The sequence below is a fragment of the Carassius auratus genome, chromosome 2 (genome assembly GCF_003368295.1).
Source record: "Carassius auratus strain Wakin chromosome 2, ASM336829v1, whole genome shotgun sequence".
In the NCBI taxonomy this organism is placed as follows: domain Eukaryota; kingdom Metazoa; phylum Chordata; class Actinopteri; order Cypriniformes; family Cyprinidae; genus Carassius; species Carassius auratus.
In genome coordinates, this window is record NC_039244.1 from 10834625 (window position 1) to 10861879 (window position 27255).

The following is a 27255-nucleotide window of genomic DNA, read 5'->3' on the forward strand; positions in this document are numbered from 1 at the left end:
TCTCTGCTCTGCTATACGGGAGCGCGCGCTCTTCCGGCAGACGTGCCCTCAGGACCCATATAAGGAAATTCCGCTTCATCTAACGTCACACAGAGCCATACTCGAAAAAAACTTTCCGAAACTTGTGACAAACCGGAAGGAGTATTTTTGGAACAGAAATACTCCTTCAAACGTACAACTAAATTTTTGAAACTTTGTCCATGTTTAGCATGGGAATCCAACTCTTTAACAGTGTAAAAAACTCAGTATGCATGAAATAGCATTTCACCCCCCCTTTAAGAAATGTTTAACTTCAGACTGTTGTTTCCAGTAAAAATATAAGTCCTATATTCATAATACTGCTTTCTCCATCTCACCTGAATCAGGAGAGAAATATGTGCAGATCAAGCATAGTTTACAAACAATAACAGTCCAAAACAGTTTTCAATATTTTGGTTGTTTTGATGTAAGACGACAGCAGGAGATTGACTTTTTCACCGGTGGAAACATTATTTTGGATTATGGATTGGATTATTGATTATGAACGCATATTTTGGCCAGAATCCATATTGCACAGGATCCATTTTTAAGCAATTGATGCAATGATACATTTCTCCAAATCTGTTCCGATAAAGAAACAAACCCATCTACATCTTTGATGGCCTTAGGGTGAGTACATTTTTAGTCAATTTTTATTTTTGGGCTAACTATTTCTTTAACTATACACAGTAAATCTCACAAATAGCACCACTCCAGTGAACCTTTGTAGCTTAATGGAATCGTACTAAGGGACAGGAACCTCTGACAGACTACCTATATTTATTTGATGGGGTTTTGAACAGCCTGTTAAGTTGTACATTATTTCAGGGCTTGGTTTCCCTTCATTTCCTTGCCAGGTAAAAATCTTCATTCACTCCTGTCTAACTTTCAGATGTATGGACGCTATACACAGGAGTTGGGGGCCTTTGCCAAAGAAGAGGCAGCTCGTCTGCGTGAGGATGGAGCACTGCGGAGGACCACCAGTGTGCGCGGCCAGGCGCCAGAACTGATGGAGTATGAGAAGGACCCGTGTGCCAAGTGTCAAGGTGGGTGTGCTATATACATGCATGTGCCAACTGTTTGCTGGCTGGTCTGCCTGCATCATAGCTTGCTATTTGCAGCAGTGGCAACAGAGCAAAGCTAGGAAAGCAAAGCAAATCCACAAGGATGACGGGCAGCAGGGATCGAAAGAAAAAAGATTTCAAAAGGCAGGAGGCTAAAGAGTTGGTAAGAACATGCTGGAACTGGGGATTAGGTGAGACCGTGGGGCTAAGTGGGAGGGATTTATGCAGCTCTTGTTCAGGCCCTCATGGAATAAGTGGCAGTAAAACTGGGCACTGAGGATTCATGCTTTTCCTGAAGGATTGGAACTTTGATTCAAAATGATGAGGAGATGTGAATTAAAAAAACAATGCATGATTTAATCTACCAATAAATCACTTTTAATATACACTCCCATATTCCATAAAAATAAGAATTGTCCATAGAAAAACAAATGTCAAAAACGATGACAGTACTTATGTTTTGTCAATGTACTCAGCCATCAAGGAGCTGTTGCTATGGTTACCCCACTCAGATATCACTACTTCTGTTTGTGCTCTGATTAATCTAACTTTTGTGGTTAATGAAACGCTATCTGAAAACAATATTTTCCTCTAGATGTAAAAGTTTTACATACTTTTGAGACCCATCGTTAGGGGATTTTTGGCCTTGAATTAAGGGATGCAGACCATAATTAAAACCTGACTGCTGTTCCAATTTAAAGGGATAATCCACCCCAAAATTTAAATTTTGTCATTAATCACTTACCCCCGTGTCGTTCCTAACGCGTAAAAGCTTTGTCCGTCTTCGTAACACAATTGAAGATATTTTGGATGAAAGCTGGGAGGCTGTACCCAGCACCGCTGATACAGAAGAGCGTACGCTGCCTGCGTTCAGCTCATAACCTCCAAAATGGCGCGACAATGATGAGGAGAGAAAAGGAGCAGAGGAATTTTTGAATAAAGACTTTTTTCTTGTTTTCTTCGTGTACAAAAATGATTATTGTCGCTTCATAATGTTACGGTTGAACCACAGATGGCAGATGGACTATTCTGAGAATGTCTTTCATACTTTTCTGGACCTTGACAGTGTAATTTACTTGGGAGTCTATGGGGACATTAAAAAGCCTCCCGGTTTTCATCTAAAATATCTTCAATTGTTTTCTGAAGATGAACAAGGGTTTTACAGATTAGGAACAACATGAGGGTAAGTGATGAATGATAAAATTTACATTTTGGGTGGAGTATCCCTTTAACCAGCAAGACCTTCTTGGTCAAAAAGCATGACAATAATACAACATGGTGGCTATCCAGCTTTTTCAGCCTTGTTAGACTAGCATCAAACCAGCACTAACCTGCATGAAGCATAGCTTTTAGCATATTTAAATCCATTCCGCATATATTCCTGAAAAAGTTCATCTGGGTCTGCTCATGTATTCGAGGCAGTTCAGTGCTTGCAGATGTGGTGTTTAACCTCCTGTTTTCTAGATTGCCCTCTACTGGTGATTGATTGTCAGTGGTTTGTGAAGCTCTCATTGTTTATCAATCTGTCACACATATTCCTCAGGTGTGACCATCAACTGAATCTTAAAGGCATCTTCATGGTCTTCATATTTATGGTGGAGACACTTTTCCCCAAACATTTTTCAAGCATTGGCGATGAACGTTTTGCTGTTGTCTAGCCTGCAAACAACAACTTGCAGCATTTATCAGCCTGTTCAATTCTCTCTGCACCTCAGTGCAGTGCTTGCCATTCACCAGCAGGGAGCATAATCAGTCTGCGCTGTTTAGGGGTGATAGATGAGACACATAGACGTGCAGTGTATCTGTAATGAACCTCTGTGTGCCTGTGCATCTGGGTCTAGAAATGCATCACCATTCACCAAAGGAGGTATTATATGGACCTTAACATTTGAGTTTAGAGATAAAAACTATTCGCCCATTTAATGGTATGTTAAGATGGCTTGCTGAAAAAAGAGAGTTTTGGACAAAAGCAGTTGCCATTCATATTGGAAGTCTGTGATAAATTCCCAGAACTATATATATATATATATATATATATATATATATATATATATATATATATATATATACAGTAGAAGACCAAAAGTTTGGACACACCTTCTCATTCAAAGACTATGAAAATTGTAGATTCACACTGAAGGCATCAAAACTATAAATTAACACGTGTGGAATTATATATGGAATTATATACATAACAGAAAAGTGTGAAGCAGCTTAAAATATGTCATATTCTAGGTTCTTCAAAGTAGCCACCTTTTGCTTTGATTACTGCTTTGCACACTCTTGGCATTCTCTTGATGAGCTTCAAGAGGTAGTCACCTGAAATGGTCTTCCAACAGTCTTGAAGGAGTTCCCCGAGAGATGCTTAGCACTTGTTGGCCCTTTTGCCTTCTGACTGCGGTCCAGTTCACCCCTAAACCATCTCGATTGGGTTCAGGTCCGGTGACTGCGGAGGCCAGGTCATCTGGCGGAGCACCCCATCACTCTCCTTCTTGGTCAAATAGCCCTTGATGCCTTCAGTGTGACTCTACAATTTTCATAGTCATGAAAATAAAGAAAACTCTTTGAATGAGAAGGTGTGTCCAAACTTTTGGTCTGTACCATATATAGAGTTGAGTTCTCATTAAATAGTCAACAGTGTCTCACAGTCCAATGTTTTTAGTGCTAATGAGGTATATCATTGCTTTCTTGTAATATAAATAGACTGCTCTTTAATCTCCAAAGACATGCCGCATCTGTCTCTATATCATCCTTCCTGCCTCCCTTAGTGTGAAAAGCATGAGACATCTATCAGAAGTGTGCAGCGCAGGTCTTTCTGATCCCCCTTGACTGAGTTTGAGGGGTTTGGAGGCTTGTCAGCTCACTACCTACACACTGGTCTACAGAGCTGGCACCATATGTCTGATTCTCTCTCTGTGTATCTCTGTCCTTCTATTTTATTCCTCCATCTGACTGTAAAACTCTAGTGAGCTGCCACTCTGCATACTGCCTACATAGGTGGCTACCTACTAAGGCATCCTAACCATCATGAAACCTAATGAGTGACTGATCTGGAATGCCATGCAAATGCAGCAACACATACATGGCTATCTGCAATGGACTCTGGCCATAACTGCATGGTGCTCGAGATGCATTAAAATACAAAGCGTACAGAAATATTGGGTAAAATGCTACATTTTTATCCACACTAAACTAATGTAAATACTTTTATGGATTGAGCAAAGTAGATATATTTATAACAAACATTAGTTTGAGTATAAGTGACTGTTGACTGTAGAAATCACACCAAACATTATAAAATAACCAAAATACTAAATTAAAACTAAAAAAACTAATAAAAGTTGCTGAAATAAGTAATTGTTTAAGCATTTGCTGTTAGCTTGTTGCTGTTGAGAAAATGAGACTCTAATAAGCAATTCATAGCAAACTGAAATATTGGGTGTCATAATCAATTTTTATTCACTCTACAGTATTTTTTAAGTATTGTACAAAGGATTTTTTCTTTCACTGATCTTGTCAAAGTGCGTTTTGGGATTGCCTTCTCTGTCAAGGATACATGTGATGTTTTGGCCAGAAGAGAGTATTTTGGCAGATAGCATACCTTTTGGTCGAGAACGTGCTTATGGTGTTGGTTTTGATGGCAGCTCATTAGCTTTTGAGATGAAGTCAGTGTTGTTATGCCAGATTATCATAAAATACTGTAATAAACTAATTTATAAATATAGGCAGTCACGGTTTGTGCTTTCCGGGCCTGTGTACAACAAAATATTTGAGTTTGTTAATGGTTGATACAGCACAATAGAGTATGACCAACTACTATTTCCCCACCTACAGTCTGAGTTGCACTATACAAAATTTCCATTATCCTCCAGTGTTTCTGCCTGTTCCTGCTCCTTCTTTACTCAAATGTGTAATTGCAAAAATGTCAATAAAAGAGAACAAGATTTAATCAATAACAGATATTATTTTTTTATTTTTTATTTTATCAGATGGCTCTGTAAAAATTGTAACTACCCTGACAAAATTTTCACTGGCATCAGCACACATACACACCCACAAAAACATTATTTAGTGATGAGTTGTTTTGTCCCAGAAATAATATAGAAATTTGTTCATGATGGCTCTATGACAAAGTGAGAAATTTATAAACACTTTTTCTTAACAATAATGCCATGCAATTCCAATTAATTTTATTTTGACAGTCCACTTCAGACACTAAACAGTCTACTAATGTTTAAATGACTGGTGGTTTACATAGTTGCTTATAATTAGTAGAAAGTGGATTATAAAAATAAAGTGTTACCCAAAACATTATTATTTTTTTTTGCTTCAATAAACCACATTAATGAAATCAAACAGTTTGCCTTGATCAACTTATTTTAATTAAGCATATTTGTCAAAACAATATGCATGTTTTTCATATGAGATCTAGCATCAGAGCATACAGTACACAGCCCATAACCAAACAGAGCATATAAGCACATATTTCTCTCTCTCTTGTATAATTACACTTTATTTGTGAATTTCAAGATGACAGAGGGGGGTAGATTTGCGACAAGCTGTCAGCATCCTGCTGTCTGTTCTCTATGCAACTTAGAGAGAAGTCCTACAACCATAGCTGACTTAATCTGTCTATTTCAGTACTAATTGTTTTGGATCTGTGGATGCGAACAGAGAACTGGCAGCAGTCCAGCAGCTCGTCCTCATGGGAAACTGTGAGGCTCAATGAAGAAAATGCAGCATAAGTTGTCATATCAGGCAGAAAGAGGGCAGATACTATTGGCACTCACCAAACCTCCTACACCTTTCCACTCGCTCTGGGGATATAAATAGGTCTTGGATATATAATACATTGTTATATTATGCATGCATGCCACATAAGGATGTCACTTCCAGTGCTGGCCTGTGACTCACTTGTCAAAGACATTAAAGTGTGTGTGGGGAAGCATGGGTTTCTGCATATTTATACGGTTATTCCTCAAACTCCCATTAAGTGTCAAAATATGCCGCATCTCAGCACTTCTGTCTGGCACGGTTTGCAGATAAAGCACTGCAGGTTTGCTCATCCAAAATGCGGCTTGAGTTGCGGTAAATTTGGTTCGGCTTATTGCTTTCTCGGTTGTGGATTGTTACAGGGTTTATTTTGAGAGCAAAGACATCTGTTGTGTCACTTCAGTTGGCAAATCTGCCCGTGTGCCAACTCTAGCACAAACGGCTGCTGAGCGGGTGCTGAAGCTGGCGGGGCAGCATCTCTACACAGAGGTGTCCCTTCACCTGCCGTGACCCTTCCCTTTCTGCTGTCTTTCAGATGCGTCTTATCTTCACACACACAAGCCATTTCCTGTCTTGGTCTCTGCAACCCTGTCCACCCCTATGCAACAGCACAAGTGTTCACCCTCTCAGTTTTCTCAGGAGTCTGGAAACTTTCCAGGGGAAAACAAGCCCTTTTATGAGCAAATGTTAACTTCATTAAAGCATACTGTGCACCTACTGCTGGGTTTGGGTAATTGCTCTTGGGTTGTTCATTTCCAGTTCATACAGCCTATCTCTATGCTGTGAACACAGACTGACCTATAAAGAACAGGGAAACTGTGGGTGTTGATGGTGCCTAATAGATTTGATCATTTTAAAATTATGACTGAATTTACTCACACCCCTTGATCATTCAAATTTAGAATAGAAAATTCAATGATTTTGCTCTTGCCATGCAATAACTATAAATGCATTATAAAAGTATTCCACATGACTCATGCTCTCTCTCTCTCTCTCTCTCTCTCTATGTACATACATACACACACACACACACACATAGACTATTAACTACACAACAGTTATAAAAGGCCATTAAGTGGGCTTAACTACTATGCACTTACATCAAAAATAAGTACTATGTACTTATTGTGTTCATTTTGTATTGCAAAACACTTGCTGCTATAGAGGTTGGATACGGGTAAGGTTAGGGACAGGTTTGGTGGTATGGGTAGAAATAAGGATGGGTAAAATTGTAAGGGATGGGTCAACAGTGTAATTATTACAGATGTAATTACATGCAGGTATTGAAAAAAATATAAGTACAATGTAAAAACAATAAGTGCATTGTACCAAATTATAAATTAAAATGTAAGTACATAGTAGATGAGGCCACATAATATAAAGTGGTACCTACATTTTTTTACAGTTTTTTTTTTATCGAATAAAGACCTGCAGAAGAGACTTACAGACCGCAGTCTTTTGATTGTGGTTGTATAAATTGATTTTCCTATAGATTTTGCATATTTTTAAGCTTCAGTGCCTTGGTGGTCATTACTTAGAACTGCTTGGACAGGAGCATATTATTATAATTCACCATTTGTGTGTATCAAAAAATACAGTAATACAGTAATACAGTACAGTAAAATACAGTAATACAGTTTTGGAATGACAGGTAGAGTATATGATGACTGAATTTTCTTTTTTTTTAGGTAATCTGTATAATTTCTCTCTGCAGTCTGTACATCATGGTGTCGGAAGTTCTTGATTTCCCGTGTGGGTGAAGACTGGATCTTTCTCATCCTCCTGGGACTTCTCATGGCATTGGTCAGCTGGGCTATGGACTACACTATTGCCTTCTGCCAGCAAGGTGAGAGAGAAAAGAATGACAAGAAAGAAAAGGACAATTTTCAGTTGCACTTCATTTTAGTATGTGCACTTATATGTACAGTACTTACAGTGTACTTTAAGTGTACTTACCTAAAACGTACTTGTAATATAAAGTAACTAAATGGGGTAGGGTTAGGGGTAGGTTCAGGGTCATTACATAGTTATTAACTAGTTATTTAATAACATTAAAAAGTACATAGTATGTACATGAGGAACATGACTGTAAAATAAAGTGCTGCTTGGCACGGTTCCATGAAAGTCCAGATGGTGTCATTTAATCAGTCAAGTATTGATTTTTTTTTTTTCATCATCATGTGTTTTCTGCGATTGTGCATTAATGCTTGAACAAATTGATGCCATCTTACAGACCTCTCTTTTTTTTTTCTTTTTTTTTTTTTTTTACAAAATAATATGTTTATTTACAAGGACTGGAGGTGTGACAGTTCAGATTAACAAAAAAGTACAGAATTGTCTTAGTACATATAAAGGGCATTTTTTAATGTCACCGTATTAGCTGCATAAAGTGCTTTCCACACATAAAAACACCTCAAAAGTGTACAAAAAAGACAAGTAGTACTTGTGAAGTACTACATATGTTATGACAGATATGTTAAAATGACGTACACTCGCATGAAATGAAGAATCCAGTCATGTCAATGGCCCCCAGAAAACTATTTTATATTACACAGGGCCTGTTTTTAGACTGAGTCCATACCTTGGTCTTGTAATGTCACATGGACTGTCAGTGGTAGTCTGTTGTAGAGTCTACATCAGGAAGGGAGCATTAAGGGTGCACAACGACCTTTATACTCATAAATTGACAAATGGCAGACAACTGTCATTGCAAATGTGCAGGAGCACTCAGTGTACAGGACAGGGCCATAGAGTAGATAACCCCCTAATGTTAGTTGCCATGTTGATTTCAAATAGGGGAAAAACTCCAAAGACTATAGAATACCCAAGGCATGTCACTTATATAGTTTTGAATGTGGGAAAATGCAACACTCAATATGACCGCTCTATCGAAGAAGCCCTACCTTCTGAATAGAAGAGCCAATCGCATATCGGAGAAGTCAGTGTGACACTGCATTTAGGACTGCATGCGCACTAGCTGATCTAGCCATTTAATGCTATTTGAACAAAAGAAACAACATTTATTATACAGTTGTTTTCAGATTTCATTGTTGATTTCAAAGATGAAATTTAATCGTAAGCTTGGTGAACAGTTTTGGAGAATTCGATAATTTCCCTATTCTGAGAGATAGAAGCTGCACTTGGATGCCCAATAGGCATTTCAAAGATGGCCTACTAAAGCCCCTTTCACACTGCCATTCCAGCAAATACAGGGGTAAAGTGTTCCGGCAATTGTTCCCGGGTCCCTAGATTTTGCACTTTCACACTGCCAGTGATGACCCGGGATATGTGTGTGCTTTCACACACAACACGTAAAGATCCTGTAATGACACGTGACATCAGGGCGTGACGTGTAATGTACGAGTCGAAAATATGAGGCATGTTATACTTTCACTGAAGCAGGCGAACGATCTCTGCGTCAGCGCGGAAGGTGAGGAACTAACTGATCTCTGCTTCATTACATTTTGCACATATTTTTTCGTTGTGATTCACGAACGTTGATCTTCCTTCAAAACAGCCGGTAAAAGAGTCGCGCGTTAACGCGCGTCATCACTTTGACACGTAATTAGATCTGGCTTTTGTTCACACAGCGCTCTCCCGGGACGTGATTGCTTTCACACAGAAGGCGACCCGGCAATGTTCCGGCAATATGATGGGTCCGACGTGCAGTGTGAAAGGGGATCAAGTGAAATGACTAGCATTAAAGGGACTTTAATGTACTGTAGTTGGACCACTGTAGGTGGACCACTGAGATCATATTCAGCCGATTTAAATGATCCCAGTAATCATCATATTAATGTGCACTTTTGATTCAGTTAAGGTGCATCTCTTCAATGAAAATAATAAAATTAATATAATATTTTTTTCATCCACGCCAGTAGGTGTCAGTATAAAGTTCAGGCAGGAAAAGGAATTGAAACAAACTACAAAAACAATAACACTCACTACAAAAACAATAACAATCATGTGATTTGAAGACGCTAAGAAGGAGTGTGGAATGATGGGATTTGTTGTCTTCTACCCAACCGCTGACGGCCATCAATCAGAAGGAAAGATAAATCATGGATTTAATGCGAATTCAAAGATTTGCGCAATTAGATTACATACAAAGTCAATGCAAAGATGCGATCACACTATGAAACCAGACGCGTCCTCTTGCGGGTCTAGAGACGTGATGCTCCGCGTTTGGCGTGTATGCCCCATAATACTAATCTTGTTGATCGTTATAATAGCATACGTTCTCTGTAAAGATACGAATCAAAACAACTCAATTGTCGAGTAAAACACAAGCAAGATCGGCATCTCTTTCTAGTTGAAGTTTGTCGCAAAGCTACTTCCACATTTGTCAGCGACACTGTTGTCATGTGGTTTCTACGTCAGTAAAGGCGGTAACAAAGGGTAACTAACATCATTGACAGGCGACTGCACTACCCCGGGTCACTGTCTAGAATGGGAATTTTCTCATGATTTACTAGTAGTTGAAAACATTAGAGATATTTTTAGTAATCAGCTGCACAAAATATATAACACTAGCCTAGTGGTTTTGGATATTTTACTGCAAATGTCTTACAAATTGTACCTTTAATGGGCATTTTTTCAATTACAAAAAAACTCCACTATTTCATCCAAACCATTATGTGTCATTGATTTGGGTAGGAAAATAATTGGAAAGTTTTACAACTAATCACAGAGCATAAGTTTTATTCAGTCATGGGCATTTCTTTATTCAGAAATGTTTTCTATTGTATCCATGCCAATAGGTGTCAGTATTAATTTTAAGACAGCTTTCAAATTGAGCAGGAAAATGAATAGTAAAAAATAAAAAATAAATAACAAATCACAAGTAAAAGTAGATGTATAGTCTATAGTTTGATTAAGTTATGCCCATTTAAATAAAATTATATATATATATATATATATATATATATATATATATATATGTAAACACACATACATATTTTTCATCCACATTAATAGGTGTCAGTATAAACTGGGCAGGACAATGAACTTAAAAAATTAACAGTTAAATAACTAAACACAAGTAAATGTACACATATAGTCTATAGTTGCATACCAGATGACTATTATGCAATTTACTATGTACTTTACCATCTAGTGTATGAATTTTAGACAGCTGAGTGCATGTTGAGTACATTAAGTGTCATTTTTTTGTTTATTAAGTGCACCATCAGGTATATGAAGTGTACTTTTTCTTTTTGCAGTTTTCAACATCAACACACTACTCACACTATTTATACTACAAATGACATAGAATAGTGCACGAGGACACGCATTGGTAGACATCTTATCCCTCTACAGAGATGTAATTATATTTTGTGTGTCTGTGTCTGCAGCACAGAAGTGGATGTACGGTGGTCTGCACAATAACATGTTGCTACAGTACCTGGCCTGGGTCACTTACCCAGTAGTTCTAATCACATTCTCCGCCGGCTTCACACAGATACTGGCGCCACAGGCAGTGGGTGAGATACGCACACACTCACCCATGCTCACGTAATCAATTTAAGCCAAATGGCCTTTAAGTGTTCTCAGATCTCTTTGTAAACCCCATCGTCTTTTCTTCCTCTAGGCTCTGGGATCCCAGAGATGAAGACCATTCTCCGAGGTGTGGTGCTAAAAGAGTACCTCACTTTCAAAACCTTCGTCGCCAAAGTGATTGGCTTAACTTGTGCCCTTGGAAGTGGCATGCCTCTGGGCAAAGAGGTGCACGAGAGGGGATATCTGATCCTAGATAAGCGTTCTAATGCTAAAATACTTTAAGCCTTTGCCCTTCGATCACATCTGTTATTTCTATCTCCCCTCGCGTCCTCTAGGGACCATTTGTTCATGTTGCCAGTCTGTGTGCTGCTCTGTTGAGCAAATTCATGGCGTTGTTTGGAGGAATCTACATGGTGAGAGATTTTCTATGAATGCTGTCTTTTGTCAGTAACTTTCTGACATCTCATTCTGTGGTAACACTTTATAATACCTTCCACTAACAAACATTATTGCAACATATTAAGCTTTACAAAAGACAATTTACAATCAAATAATCAGACATGTTAGTAGCCCTATTAAAGCTGCAGTAGGTATCTTTTGTAAAAAATTATACATATTTGTTAAACCTGTCATTATGTCCTGACAGTAGAATATGAGACAGATAATCTGTGAAAAAATCAAGCTCCTCTGGTTCCTCCCAGTGGTCCTATTGCCATTTGCAGAAATTCATGTGCTCCCGGTAAAAAACAACCAATCAGAGCTGCGGTCCGTAACTTTGTTTGTGTTCAAAATGTAGAAAAATTTATATAATAAGCGAGTACACCATGAATCCATTTTCCAAACCGTGTTTTTAGCTTGTCCTGAATCACTAGGGTGCACCTATAATAAGTGTTTATATTCTGACTATTTTAGATTGCTTCGGGGGTACCGCGGCGGAGTAACCCAGTACCTTTGTGATTCTTCATAAACATAAACAGAGAGAAGTAGTTCCGGCTACGATGTTCTTCTGCAAGACGCAAGCGGTTCTGTTTATTAACCGCTAGAGCGTCAAAAGTTCCCTACCGCAGCTTTAAGAACCCTTTTGGGCACTGCAGTCACACTCTAAAATGAAGGAAATAGAAAGCAAATGTGCACACAGAGTTAGCATTAGTTTAAATCTACCTGATATTTTCAGACTCTTCTTGAAAAGGAAAAAAACACTGAAAACAACAATAGTTGGGGTAACACCTGCTAATAATATTTGACTGTACTTTAACTACTGATCAATTAAACATCATATAATATTTGTTAAATGATGCAATGGCCTGTTAATAATGACCCATTAATGAGAGATATCATAAAGCGTTACCAATGACTTGTGTTTGTATCATTACTTTACATGTCACTGCAACCGGAATATCATGGCCTTGTTCTTCCAGTCTCATCTGCGTGTATCATACAAACAAACAGCTGAGGGTTCTCTAGGGTTTTTCGTTAGTCTGTGATTAGTCAGAGTACACAAGGTGTCGGTTCTCGAGGGAATGTCAAGCACAGTGAATGGAGCCGTTTGTCAGCTTTTATGTGATTCCACATAAACCCTCTGGACTCTTCCCACAAAGTAACCTGAGAGATCACAGCACGCTGGGGAATGGATCAATAACATGTTGTTATAGCAGAGTGAATCTGACAGAAAATCGGAGAACATAAACATTCCGGCACATTTGAACTGTTGCACTGTAATTGAATGCACTTTAATTAGGCAAATGTCAATGGCATGTTTGCACAGTTAATCAGGCAGTGGGGTCTGGGGTAACAGGTCGTGCTGATAATTATTTGTCTGACACCTCATACCTGTGGGAGTTACTTTTGATAGTTGGATATGAATGAGCTCCAATTAGGGCCAGGGAAAAACAGATAGATAGATTTCTTTTGGAATGGATGTGTAGATAGATAGACAGACAGATCAAACGTAGTCCAAATTTTAAAATCTTTTTTAAGATTTATTTTTAATTAAATTATCTATTTGTTTGTAGATACAGACTTGAAACTTAAACAACAGTGTCAGTACTTAAAGTATTGCTAGGTTTTGAAAGAACAGAGTGCAGATATTCACATGTATGTGTGTTATTTTGATTTACTGCTGAAGGAAGAGCCCTTTGAGGGAAACAAGGTAAGATGCAGGTATTATTATGTTTGGGTGTGTCCATGTGATCAGATTTACTGAAAGTGTTGTAATGAAAGAAAAAAAAAATCTAATTTTATTTTATTTTATTTTTAAATCTCCATTTGTGATTTTTATTTTTTTATTTATTTTAATTTTACCATTTTTCCATTGCAATTTAGAGTCTTCCTGGACTTCATCATACCTGGCCGTAGCATTCCGCTCACAAAGATAGCATATAGTGAATGAAAGAGCAGTGTTTGTCCATTTTTTAACTGTGTTCACAGCAGTACCTTGTTCCGCATGTCATTGCCATGTATCCATCAGTGTAATTACCCTGTTCCACTTTTGGCTGTCTGTTAAATGCCACCGCGACAGTCATTTGAAACAGGATTTGCATGCATTGGGTTTTCTTGTTAATCTGACAGAACGAGCTGAGAAACACTGAGATGCTGTCAGCCGCCTGTGCAGTGGGGGTGGGCTGTTGCTTTGCGGCCCCTATTGGAGGTAAGTCCTGACATTGTGATCATAGCTGGCCACTGGAGATAACGACATATCACATTTATAACAGTTACGTTCCCCTGTACACTTCCAGCTTTGAGCAGAGTTGTTTTCATATGATCTGCTGTGTTGTGGCAGGAGTGCTGTTTAGTATTGAGGTCACATCTACGTTCTTTGCTGTGAGGAACTACTGGAGAGGATTCTTCGCGGCAACCTTCAGTGCTTTTATCTTCAGGGTGCTGGCGGTGTGGAATAAGGATGAGGGTGAGGGAAAAATCCGTTATGATAGCCAGATGATTCATACGTCATGAATTTCTGACTGTCATTCTCTCTTCGTCATACTGCAGAGACAATCACGGCTCTCTTCAAAACGCGCTTTCGTCTGGACTTTCCCTTTGACCTCCAAGAGCTTCCAGCTTTTGCTGTGCTCGGGTTTGTGTCTCACCTTCGCTGTCTTTCTCCTAAACAGAAATGTGATTTGCATAATTGTAATTACAGTAGTCAAAACACTGATTTCATGCAAACCAACATCCTTGTCTAAGAACATTTGTGTAAAAAATGTCTGAGCGCATTAGAACAGTTTATTTGCAAAGCTTATGCTTCTGCTTTCAAACATGTAGAGTTGTGTTCAGGTTCACACGTCTAGTCTTTAAACCCTACAAATTAGTTTTTTTTTTTTTTTGTAAAATAGAAATGTGCAATGATCATAGTTATGCCTCTTGTTTTATGAGATTAATGCAATCTGTTTGTTTGTTGTTGTTTTCTCAGGATTGCCAGTGGTTTTGGAGGTGCGTTGTTTGTCTACCTGAACAGGATCATAGTAGAGTCTATGAGAAAACAGAAAACCATCAACAAGTTTTTGCTAAAAAAGTGAGTTTTTTACTGCTTCTCAACAGTATTTCTCATTGTCCAATGCATTTTTTTTAGGTACTAGCTCAGTATAAATTTTCGTTCCATTGTAAAGAATTTTACAAAGAATATTACTTTATAATAATTAAACATGTATTTAGTATTTTTTTATGTAAAAGTTTTCTTTCTCATGTTTGTATATCCCATAGAAGACTAGTGTATCCAGCAGTGGTCACTCTTCTTGTCTCTACACTCACCTTTCCTCCAGGGTTTGGACAGTTCATGGCAGGCCAGGTCTGATGTTTCATGTTTATCTTGTCTCTCATTTCAATTCCTTCAGATTTCATTCTCTATGTCTTTCTTCTTTCTACACAACCAGACTTTTCCAGTCTTTCGAGTGTGCCTCATGCTGATAGATTTATTTGTTGGAGATCAGTTCTTCTGCATTAAATAACAAACTGCGCTGCCTCCTCATTTAGCTGACTCAACATGAGTCACTAGTGGCACTGTTTGACAACCAGACCTGGTACAAGCAAGGTGTTGCTGAGGAGTTTGCGTATTCAAGTGAAGTACCCCAGGCCTGGAAGCATCCACAAGTCGGTGTGTTTATCACACTCCTCCTCTTCATTGTCATGAAGGTGTGTCTCATCATATTATGTTGAATATGAAGACCATGATTGTTAAAGGAATAGTTCAACCCACATTCAAAACTGATAAAAATGCAATCACCCCTCAGGCCGAGTTTGTTTTTCATCTGAACATATTTGGAGAAATTTAGCATTACACCTATAACTTTAAACCATTGTTTCTGGCCAAAATACCAAAAGTCTAATTTTTATAATGTTTCTTCCTCCACTAGAAAAGTCCATCCTCTGTTGTCAAATCAAAATCCACCAACCTGTTTCTTTTTAATGGTGCTTGATCTGAGGGTGTGTGTATTTTCAATACATTTTTATTTTTGGGATGAAGTAGTTCAATGTAAAACACTAGGCAATATGTGAATCTAACATTATTGTATTATACAGCTTCTTTTATATTTATTCTAGTTGCAAATAAATAAAACATATGGTCATAATGTCTCTGAAATGGCAGTCACTAAGTATTAACTTCTGGTTTTAGCTATTTACTGTATGTGTTGAATTGTGCTTATGATATATAGTAAAAACCAGCTTGATTCAGCTGCAGGCAAATCACAGTCATCCTGATTTTTTTTTAACTACAGCATCACAACAGCGAGTGTGATATTGCTTAATTATTAAACGGTGTCATTGTTCAAGTGTGTGACCTTGTGGCTTCTAAACGTCTTCTTCAGTTCTGGATGTCAGCTTTGGCCACAACAATGCCTGTTCCTTGTGGGGCCTTCATGCCGGTTTTCCTCATCGGTATGTGATTATCGTGTGCGTTTGTTGGTTTTGAAAGTCAGCACTGTGGGATATGCTCTTTTGGTTTCCATTTCAATTCACTATTGTATGAGCGAGTACTTTTGAACATCGTTTTACTCTTGTGTTCATACCAGCCACCATACTTTAAGTTTGTTCTTAATGGTTGTTTTCCTTTTCCCGCAATCATGTTCTCCATTCCCATCCCTCGTCACTGTCTTATTCACTAAAGCCTGTGTGTAAAGTCGTGAAATCACTGCAGCTTTATTCAGGAGTCAGTGTTTGTGATCTCATGTAAGTATACGTCAAGCACGCGTTGGGGTTTTTGTAACTCCCAAAACGTCATTGTATCTAAATTGTGAATTCTGTGTGTCGTGCAGGGGCCGGGTTCGGTCGACTGGTGGGCGAGAGCATGGCCGCCGTCTTCCCCGAAGGAATACATGCTGACAGCACTGTATATCCCATAGTTCCCGGCGCATACGCAGTTGTAGGTGAGACCGTCGATTGTGCATGCCTTCTCGGGGATATCCATTAGTTTTCTTTCAAAAGCCATCAGTTTCAGCCCGTCGTGGCTATATCTTATTCTCACACGTAATTGAACCTGCAGGGTGTTGTATGCAAGAGTCATACATTTTTCATTACCCCACACAGACCAACAGCCAAATTAGATCTCGCCCGTGGAAATTGTTTCAGAGGTAGTGCTGCAGTGTGCAGCGGAGCAGAAAGCTTGTCAGGAGCACAATAGGAAATCAGATGGCTTGCGGCAGGTGACTGCGACTGTAGTTTGATACGAGATGAAATGGTGATTCCCACAGGGGCGGCGGCTCTTTCCGGCGCAGTCACTCACACCGTGTCCACCGCCGTCATTGTGTTCGAGCTGACCGGGCAAATCTCGCACATCCTGCCCGTGATGATCGCCGTGATATTGGCCAATGCCGTGGCCCAGAGTCTGCAGCCTTCCCTCTACGATTCCATCATCCGGATCCAGAAACTTCCCTACCTGCCAGAGCTGGGCTGGGGACAGGAGTGAGGGCTGTTTACTTAACTTTCCCAAATTGTCACTCTCATATCAGTTCCCTGGAATTTCAATGCTCACTTCTATTTCTCTTTTTATTTGATTTTTTTACATGAAGGAAATATAATATCCGTGTGGAGGACATAATGGTGAGAGACGTGCGGTATATCACTCTCTCCTCCTCTTACCGGGACCTGCAGGAAGCGCTCATAACAGGCCAGCTTAAAACCCTGGCCTTGGTGGAGTCCAAAGGTGAGTCATATAAATAATACATATTTGTAATAAATATTTTAATTTAATTTAAAAAAAAAATAATAATAATTTGTTGTGCATATGTCCTTCATACCACTATCTTACATTTGAAATTTTAAGACAGATGTGAGACTTTTTTCCCCATTTTGTTTAGGGTAGAAGAGTGATTCGGCTGAAATAACTCTTCAATATCAGCTTCTGATTGCGGAAAGATTTTTGGCAAGAAATGAGCAGTGTTCAGAATGAGTTTTAAATGACTGATGCCAATATCTAGAGAGCAAAGTAGTGTGTTTGTGTGTGTGTGTACTACATATAATACATACATAAAATCTAAGATGTATTAATTTATATTAAAAAAAGCAAATTTGCTGACCTAAAACTATGTATTAAAATTATTATTATTATACTTTCCAGAAAGGCTACATTAAACTGAACGTATGTGATAGTAAAGACATATTTAATGTTCCAAAATATTACTATTTCAAATTAACGTTGCTCTTTTGAACGTTCTATTCATCAAAAAAAAGTATCCACAAAAATATTAAGAAGCACAGCTGTTTGATACTAAATGTTTCTCGAGCACCAAATCAGTATATTGGATTGATTTCTGGATATAGCAATTCTGAGTTGATGTATTGCTTGACCACGAGAAGTGTACAGTTTTAGTTTGTGTGATGCTTAACAATGGAGACAGTGTAAATACAAAATACAAGTAAATAAGTGTGCAAAAATGAGGCTGTAAATACTTTTGGATGTTTTGCTTGATGTTTTCTTGATGCTCCCAAATGAAAGCTTACAGTTGGAAATGTTATCCCACAATTCCACATCATACCCTGTCACAGACACATTCTTTACCTTGTCCATCTCCTCTCCCACCCTCCCACACTTTCCCTTTGCTATCCCCCATTCCTCCAGCTCTCCCGCTGTGTCTCTCTCACTTCTCTCTTTCTCTCTCTTTCTTTCTGTCTCCCTTGCCTGTGTCCCCACCTGGCTCCAGAGTCCATGATCCTGCTGGGCTCTATAGAGCGCTCCCAGCTTCAGTCTCTGCTCTCGCAGCAGCTCTGCCGAGCTCGCAGGCTGGAGTACTTGAGAGAACGTGCTCAGGACAATGGCACCCATGTGCCCACCTTCCCCCAAGACTCTCCCTCCAGGACTGGTTGTGGCGTACGGTTCCTGGTATGCTAGTGTTAATTACAATACAGGAATGAAAGGCATATCATTTTATATTGTCATTATAAAGATTAATCAGATATGGACTACCACTCAAAAGTTTGGGGTCAATACTTTTTTTGATTACACTTTATTTTGAGATCTTAAAGCTGCGGTAGGGAACCTTTGACGCTCTAGCGGTTAATAAACAGAACTGCTTGCATCTTGCAGAAGAACATCGTACTACTTTTCTCTGTTTATGTCTATGAAGAATTACAAAGGTACTGGGTTACTCCGCTGCGGTACCCCCGAAGCAATCTAAAATAGTCCGAATATAAACACTTTTATATTATAGATATAGACTTTTTATATTATAGACCACATTATAGATGCACCCTAGTGATTCAGGACAAGCTAAAAACACGGTTTGGAAAATGGATTCATGGTGTACTCGCTTATTATATACATTTTTCTACATTTTGAACACAAAGTTACGGACAGCAGCTCTGATTGGTTATTTTTTACCGGGAGCGATGGAGTTTCTGCAAATGGCAATAGGACCACTGGGAGGAGCCAGAGGAGCTTGATTTTTTTCGCAGATTATCTGTCTCATATTCTACTGTCAGGACTTAATGACAGGTTTAATAAATATGTAAAAAATATTTTTTTACAAAAGTTCCCTACAGCACCTTTAACTAACTATTAACTATGAGTTCTGCTTTAGAAAACTCCTAATTGCTGCTTATTACTAGTTTGTAAGGTATTTGTTTAGTTTAGGTATTGGGTAGGATTAAAGGATGCAAAATATAGTCATGCAGAATATTTGCTTTATAAGTATACTTATAAAACATATGTCTATTATTAACATATTGGCTGTTTATTAGCACACTTCTAGCTAATAAGTAACTAGTGTTTTTATTCAGCAAGGACGCACTGACCCTAGACGTTTGAACAGTAGTGTAGATTCACATGTTTTTGTCACAACCGGGGCTAGAACCCAGAATGTGTTGCAGGTAGCCCAATGCTCTAGCCACTACACCACAGAGCAGTGTAGACCCAAATTGCAGAGAACCACACAAGGCAGGATTGGAGAAAAACAAACTGTCTTTACTTAGTGACTTTCTTGAATAAACATGAGAGTTAAACTCTGAAGCATGGCTGAAGAAGGTACAGATCCACAAGGCAAAAAGGTTCAAAAAACAAAGTAAAGCCTCCAAATAAGCAGGTCAAAGTTCTGAGCTAAAAGTCTCTCAAAGAAATCCAAACATAGGGCCAAAGGATCTGTCTGAACAAAAGAACTTCAAGACTGAGCAAAGATACAAATAAATGCAGGCCTTATATATGCCCACACACAAACACTAACAAGCCAGGCACAGGTGATATCATTGAGCTAATCATTAACAGGAAATCACGAGGAAGTTGTGGAAGGTCTTGTGCTCAAGGTTTCCCTCTGCTGGACAGACCGTGGTGTGACAGGGCCCCCCCCTTTATGGCCGGCTCCAGACGGCCCTGGACGGTCAGGATGCAGGTGATGGAATGTTTTGATCAAGTCTGGGTCCAAGATGTGTCGTGCTGGCACCCAGGTACGCTCCTCAGGCCCATATCCCTCCCAGTCGACCAGGTAGTGAAAACCACGGCCACGGCGTGTTGAGTCTAACAGCCTCCTCACTGTATACGTGGGGCCACCTTCTATAATACGAGGGGGGGGAGGGACGGGACCTGGGGGAGACAAAGGAGAGGTTACTACAGGTTTCAGTTGAGAAACATGGAAGGTAGGTCTTACTCTCATCGATCTTGGTAGAGCAAGCTGGTATGTAACGGGATTGACCCTTCTAGTGATCTTGAATGGGCCAACAAATCTTGGGGCAAGTTTCTTGGACTCAACTCTTAAAGGCAAATCCTTAGCTGAGAGCCAGACCCTTTGTCCAATTCTGAAGTATGGGGTCACCCTTCTTCTCCTGTCAGCATACTTCTTGAAACGAGCTGAAGCACTTTTCAAGGCTAAGTGAGCCCTCTTCCATGTCTTCCTGCAACGTTCAACAAACCTTTTTGCACTAGGAACTCCAACCTCTATTTCTTGACTGAAGAACAATGGTGGCTCAAATCCAAATTGACACTTGAATGGAGAAAATCCAGTGGAGGAGCTGCGTAAGGTGTTGTGTGCCAGCTCTGCCCATACCAGGAACCGACTCCAAGAGGATGGCTGATGGGATGTGAAGCAGCGAAGATATTTCTCCAACTCCTGATTCACCCGTTCTGTTTGGCCATTTGACTGAGGGTGGAAACCTGAAGAGAGACTGACAGAAGAGCCAAATAGAGACCAGAATGCCTTCCAATAACGAGACATGAACTGGGGACCCCGATCCGTAACGATGTCCACCGGAATTCCATGGATCCTTACAACATTTTGCAGGACAATGTCAGCAGTTTCTTTAGCAGAAGGAAGTTTAGGTAACGGAATGAAATGTGCAGCTTTAGAGAAGCGGTCCACCACCACCAGTACAACAGTGTTACCTTCAGATACTGGCAAACCCGTGATAAAATCCATGGATATATGAGACCAGGGACGTTGAGGGATTGGCAATGGGTGTAGAAGACCGGCAGGGCGCTGATTAGAAGCCTTCTGTTGAGCACAGACTGGGCAGGCTTGTACAAAAGATCGGACCTCTCTTGACAACTCTGGCCACCAAAACCGTCTTTGAATAAAATCCAATGTCCTCTCTACTCCTGGATGTCCAGCAAGGGAGGAGGCATGACCCCACTGAAGGACCTCAGATCTTGCTTCCTTGGGGACAAACAAGCATCCCGCTGGAACCTCATCAGGAATGTGCACGCCATGTAGCGCCTCACGCACAGTATCTTCGATGGACCGGCAAATAGGTGCCAGTATGCGGTCTCTGGGAATGATGAATTCTGGGAAACGGTCCTTCTGGGAGCAATCATACTGCCGTGATAAGGCATCAGCCTTTACATTCTTTGATCCAGGTCTGTAAGAGATCACAAAATTGAAACGGGTAAAAAAGAGGGCCCACCTAGCCTGACGGGGGTTAAGGCGCTTAGCCTGCTGTAGATAGGACAGGTTCTTGTGGTCTGTCCACACAATGAAAGGATGCTTGGACCCCTCTAGCCAGTGGCGCCACTCTTCTAGTGCTAGTTTCACAGCTAGGAGTTCTCGGTTACCCACATCGTAATTTTTTTCTGCTGAAGACAGGCGTCTGGAAAAGAAGGAACATGGATGAACCTTGTTATCTGTAACGGATCTCTGCGAGAGAACTGCTCCTACTCCCACTTCAGACGCATCCACTTCAACAATAAAAGGTAATTCAGGGTCTGGGTGTACCAAGATTGGGGCAGAAGAAAACAGTTTCTTTAACCTGTCAAAAGACTTTAGAGCTTCAGCAGTCCAGTGAATATGAGTGGGTGAACCCTTCGTAAGAGCGGAAATGGGTGCTGCAATTGTACTGAAGTTACGAATAAACCTCCTATAGAAATTGGCAAAACCAAGAAATCTTTGTACCTGCTTCAGTGTTTTGGGCTGGGGCCAGTTTGTGATGGCAGATACCTTCTTTTCTTCCACCTGGATGCCTTCTTGAGATACAACATACCCTAGGAATGAGACTTGAGACACATGAAACTCACACTTCTCAAGCTTTACAAAAAGATGATTCTCAAGTAGCTTCTTCAGAACTTGTTGGACATGGTGAATATGTTCCTGTAGAGAGTTTGAGAAGATTAATATGTCATCTAGATAGACAAACACAAAACGATTCAGCATCTCCCTCAGGACATCATTAATGAGAGCTTGAAACACAGCTGGGGCATTAGCCAATCCAAAGGGCATGACTTGGTATTCCCAATGGCCAGTTGGAGTACTGAAGGCTGTTTCCCATTCATCACCCTTCCGAATACGTACCAAGTTGTATGCATTCCGCAAATCTAATTTTGAAAAAATCTTAGCTTTCTGAAGCAGTTCAAATGCAGATGACATGAGTGGGAGAGGGTAACGATTCTTAATAGTTATTTTATTGAGCCCACGGTAGTCTATGCAAGGCCTAAGGCTGCCATCTTTCTTAGGGACAAAAAAGAAACCTGCACTAGCTGGTGATGTTGATGGGCGAATGAAGCCAGTTCTTAAAGCATCCTGAATATATTCATTCATGGCTTTAGTTTCTGGGGCAGAGAGGGAATATAGATGACCTCTAGGAGGGAGTGTGCCAGGAAGGAGGTCAATAGCACAATTGTATGGTCTGTGAGGTGGTAGTTTGGTAGCACATTGTTTGCTAAACACTTCTCTCAACTCATAATATTCAAGGGGCATAAGTGTCAGATCTGGTAGATTATTCAATGAACAGACACTCACCTCTTCAATAGCTGCCAGAATTTCTTTATTCCCAGCCACAAAGGAAGCAGGAAAGGTGCAGGAGTCCTTACATGCTGAACCCCAGTCAAGAAGAGTTCCCGAGGTCCAGGAAAATTGAGGGTTGTGAAGCCGCAACCAGGGGTAACCAAGAATAAGGGGTTCTCTGGAAGACTCAATAAGATAAAAGGAGATTGTTTCATGATGGTTAGCTTCAATGGTTAAACACAGAGGAACGGTTCTAAACCTGATCACTCCAGACCCAATAGGTCTGCCATCCAGGGCTTCAACTTTCCAGGATGCAGGACAAGTCTCATAGGGGATACACATCTTTTTTGCCAGTTCAATGTCCAAAAAATTGTCAGCCGCACCTGAATCCACAAATGCCTTCAATGATATTCTCTTATCTTTCGCATCCCCCCAAGTAATGGTAGCGGACAACAGTAAACGGGAGTGAGGAGTGTTAAACTGGGCAGTTCCACTCGCTAAGGTCCCCACACACCCTAGCGAGCCTTGGCTTTTAACGCTAATTCAGGGCAGGAAGAGCGCATGTGGCCAGTACCTCCACAGTAGAAACAACGACCCTCTCTCATGCGTCTCTCTCTCTCTTTAGGTGATAGACGAGTCCTGCCCAGCTGCATTGGTTCTTCCTCTGTCTGTTGACTGAGATGGACGATTTCTGGAACATTTGTAGGTGATAACATGGGCATGACTTGCGGAGAGCAACGCTCTCTTTTCCTCTCACGAATACGGTTATCAATGCGGATGGCCAAGGTTATGAGTTCCTCCAGACTTGAACCCCAGTCTCTACTGGCTAATTCATCCTTAACATCTTCAGAAAGGCCACGGTAGAAGGTTGAAAGAAGAGCCTCTGAATCCCATTTACTCTCAGAAGCCAGAGTACGGAACTCAATGGCATAATCAGCCACAGATTGATGCCCCTGGCGTAGGTCAAGCAACCTTCTTGCTGCCTCACGGCCACTGACTGGATGGTCGAACACCTGTTGGAGAGTCTCGGTGAACACCTTTAGATCTGAGCAAACGGGGGACTGTTGTCTCCAAAGAGCTGAGGCCCAATCCAGGGCACGATCACACAACAGGGATATTATATATGCAATCTTAGCCTTCTCAGAAGCAAAGGAAGAGGGTTGGAGTTCAAAAATCAGAGAGACTTGAGTCAGGAAACCCTTACATGTACCAGGCTTCCCATCATAGCGTTGAGGGGCTGGGATCTTGGGTTCCTGGGAAATAGGTGCAGCTATTGGTGGAGGATCAGAGGCCGGTGCTGCTACAGGTTCTCGGGGCAAGCTGGCTTGTAGTTGTTGCAGAGATTCCCCAATCTGGTTAACAGCATCTGTCAGCCTCTGTAGCTGTGATGCATGTGTTCCAAGCAATACTCCCTGTTTGCTAAGGGCTCCATGAATCTGTTCAGCCTCTGCTGGGTCCATCATTTTGTGGCTCAGTCTTGCTGTCACAACCGGGGCTAGAACCCAGAATGTGTTGCAGGTAGCCCAATGCTCTAGCCACTACACCACAGAGCAGTGTAGACCCAAATTGCAGAGAACCACACAAGGCAGGATTGGAGAAAAACAAACTGTCTTTACTTAGTGACTTTCTTGAATAAACATGAGAGTTAAACTCTGAAGCATGGCTGAAGAAGGTACAGATCCACAAGGCAAAAAGGTTCAAAAAACAAAGTAAAGCCTCCAAATAAGCAGGTCAAAGTTCTGAGCTAAAAGTCTCTCAAAGAAATCCAAACATAGGGCCAAAGGATCTGTCTGAACAAAAGAACTTCAAGACTGAGCAAAGATACAAATAAATGCAGGCCTTATATATGCCCACACACAAACACTAACAAGCCAGGCACAGGTGATATCATTGAGCTAATCATTAACAGGAAATCACGAGGAAGTTGTGGAAGGTCTTGTGCTCAAGGTTTCCCTCTGCTGGACAGACCGTGGTGTGACAGTTTTTCTAAGCCTGAATGCAATTTTTCTGTGAAACTGAAACCTCACATGCACTTTCAGATTGCACAATGTTTTAGATGCTAAAAAACCTTCAGGGGTGCATTAATATTAGCATTATGGCCACTAATGATACGCCAATAATTATTTTCAGATTATGGACAGTAGCTGATGAATTCATATCTGTAGTTTCTACATTGTGCCATATTTGTCTAAATTAAATTAAAATGAAACACTAAAAGCTCAATTCCATCATATGAAATGCTACAAATGAATTTAGGCTTCAAAGCAAATAATACAGTATAATAGTAATACAATGGATATTCATTTAGATATTTGCTAAAGATTACATGAAACAGTATTATTAAATGATTTGTTTTAAAATATTAATTTTAAGTTAGTGTTAATTTAAATGTTAAAATAAGCTAAGTGAGCATGAACAATTAAATATCCAACAATGCCTTAAATCCAAAAATATCAGTGTGGAACTGATATATTCTGCACCTCTGAAAGCAACTGAACATGCAAGATGTAGCATGAGATTTGAGAGCTGAAGAGAAGAGGCACATGTTCCATAATTAAGGACCTAAATTTCAGCCTGTGTAGTATGCCTTGAAATCTAGCAAATGAGGCACATGGACTCCTTTTATGGTTCTTTTATAAGTGGTCATTGGTCATTGTGAGCTTTCATAGTACTGCATAAACATTTCTTCTTCCATGCTTGGCTGAAAACGCCATATGGGTTTGGAACAACACAGAGAAAGTGAAAAAATAATTTTGTACACACTTTATTCTAAGGTCCAGTTCTCACTTACAGTATAAATAAATATTAACTATGACTTTTGCCTCAATAAACTCCTAATTACTGCTCATTAATAGTTAGTAAGGTAGTTAAGGAAGAATATGGTCATGTGTAATAATAAGACATTATTATGTGCTATATAAGTACTAATAAACAGCCAATATGCTATCAATATGCATGCAAAAAAAAAAAAAAGCTACTAGTAAATAGTGAGAATAGGAATTATATTCAATGTTAGCCTGACATAATTTTCGGAGTCTGTGTTTCCCATTTGTCTGTATTTCTCAAGAAGTATAAAGATTGTCAGATTGCTGTGTCACAGATTGCAGGTGTTTTTTCATGCTTTCTGTTTCATCCCAAAGAGTTTCTTCCCGACAGGCTGTCATTTCTGAGTTCAGCAATACAGCTGGGAGTACATGAAGTCTGTGTTCGTAATCAAACTTACTTATACGTGGATGTAACAGACTGTTTTCCTCCAGATCTCCACTGAAGAGTCCTCCTTCAGCCCCACACTGACTAACTCCCAGATCCCCCTCAAGTCTGCTCTGAAGACGGTGTCTGCAATCAGCAACACAGAGTCATTGAACAGTATGTATATAACACTTACTCACACATTTCAACTCCTCCTACTCATGTATTTCGTGTTGCGCACCGTCTGCGACCCCTGGTATGCACCCATCTTGTGTTAATCTAATCAATCCTCTTCTGCAGGCTCTCCAAACCTCTCCTCTGGGGAACCTGTGAAGGAGCTAGTTGAGGTACGATGGCTCTCTAGGGATTGTGGGTGATACGTGGCACTTATGTAGCTGTAGATTTTACAGGTGCCCAGAGACTGAATATGGGAAGAGAAACACAAGAGGAACCATCTGCCAGACCAGCCTCACGATTAGCCTAAACATCTTTTTCAATGTTTCAGTGCTTGTCTTAGTCTTTGTTCAGACAGCCTGTATATTTTGGTGTATTCAGCTCACTTCTGTTTAGTTGTCTCCTGTTTGACAAATGTTATTCAAAGCACATAAATATGTGGATAAAATCAGATTTTGATTTCAAGTATTTCTATTCAACATTTATGCTGCAGAATATCTGAATTCACTCACATTTGTAGTTATTGAATGCTGAACGGATCCGCTTTTTAAAATTGGACAAAAATACAGTTAAGGGGTTGGATTTACAAAAATCTTCTTAAGCAAGAACGTAAGAAATTTCCTAAGATAAATTCTCTGAAGTTTAGAAGAATATCCCTTGAATGCATTTTTTTTTGCAAGTTCTCGAATATCTTCTTGACATCTTGTTTTTCATAAAAAGATGATGACAAGTTTTGCGTTTGAGACTTAGCACGCAGAGTCATGTTTTTCATATTGTTCCATATATTTAAATGTAGTGTGCTCTTTTAAGCTATCAAAAGTTGAGATTGCTGCATCAGACCATAACAGTCATATCTTTTTTGTCATAACTCTCTAACTCTTAAAGGGGACGTGTCAAGTATGCATGTG

The 27255-nt window shown here is 39.9% G+C and overlaps 1 protein-coding gene across 4 annotated transcripts in view; it reads left to right on the plus strand.

Moving 5' to 3' along the window:
* The window catches only part of LOC113115401 (chloride channel protein 2-like), a 53884-nt gene that overhangs the window by 19256 nt on the left and 7373 nt on the right, over positions 1-27255 (plus strand). For 3 of the 4 annotated variants that reach the window (XM_026282957.1, XM_026282940.1, XM_026282966.1), the window contains exons 2-20: positions 911-1064; positions 7570-7701; positions 11210-11338; positions 11446-11579; positions 11690-11767; positions 13480-13503; positions 13923-14001; positions 14134-14259; positions 14343-14427; positions 14764-14865; positions 15054-15138; positions 15324-15482; positions 16157-16226; positions 16604-16714; positions 17039-17249; positions 17357-17490; positions 18488-18666; positions 26242-26350; positions 26474-26520. In XM_026282957.1, coding sequence (XP_026138742.1) covers positions 911-1064; positions 7570-7701; positions 11210-11338; positions 11446-11579; positions 11690-11767; positions 13480-13503; positions 13923-14001; positions 14134-14259; positions 14343-14427; positions 14764-14865; positions 15054-15138; positions 15324-15482; positions 16157-16226; positions 16604-16714; positions 17039-17249; positions 17357-17490; positions 18488-18666; positions 26242-26350; positions 26474-26520 — 2148 coding nt within the window. The remainder of the gene's footprint in view (positions 1-910; positions 1065-7569; positions 7702-11209; positions 11339-11445; positions 11580-11689; positions 11768-13479; positions 13504-13922; positions 14002-14133; positions 14260-14342; positions 14428-14763; positions 14866-15053; positions 15139-15323; positions 15483-16156; positions 16227-16603; positions 16715-17038; positions 17250-17356; positions 17491-18487; positions 18667-26241; positions 26351-26473; positions 26521-27255) is intronic. The other variant, XM_026282948.1, reaches the window with a different exon arrangement.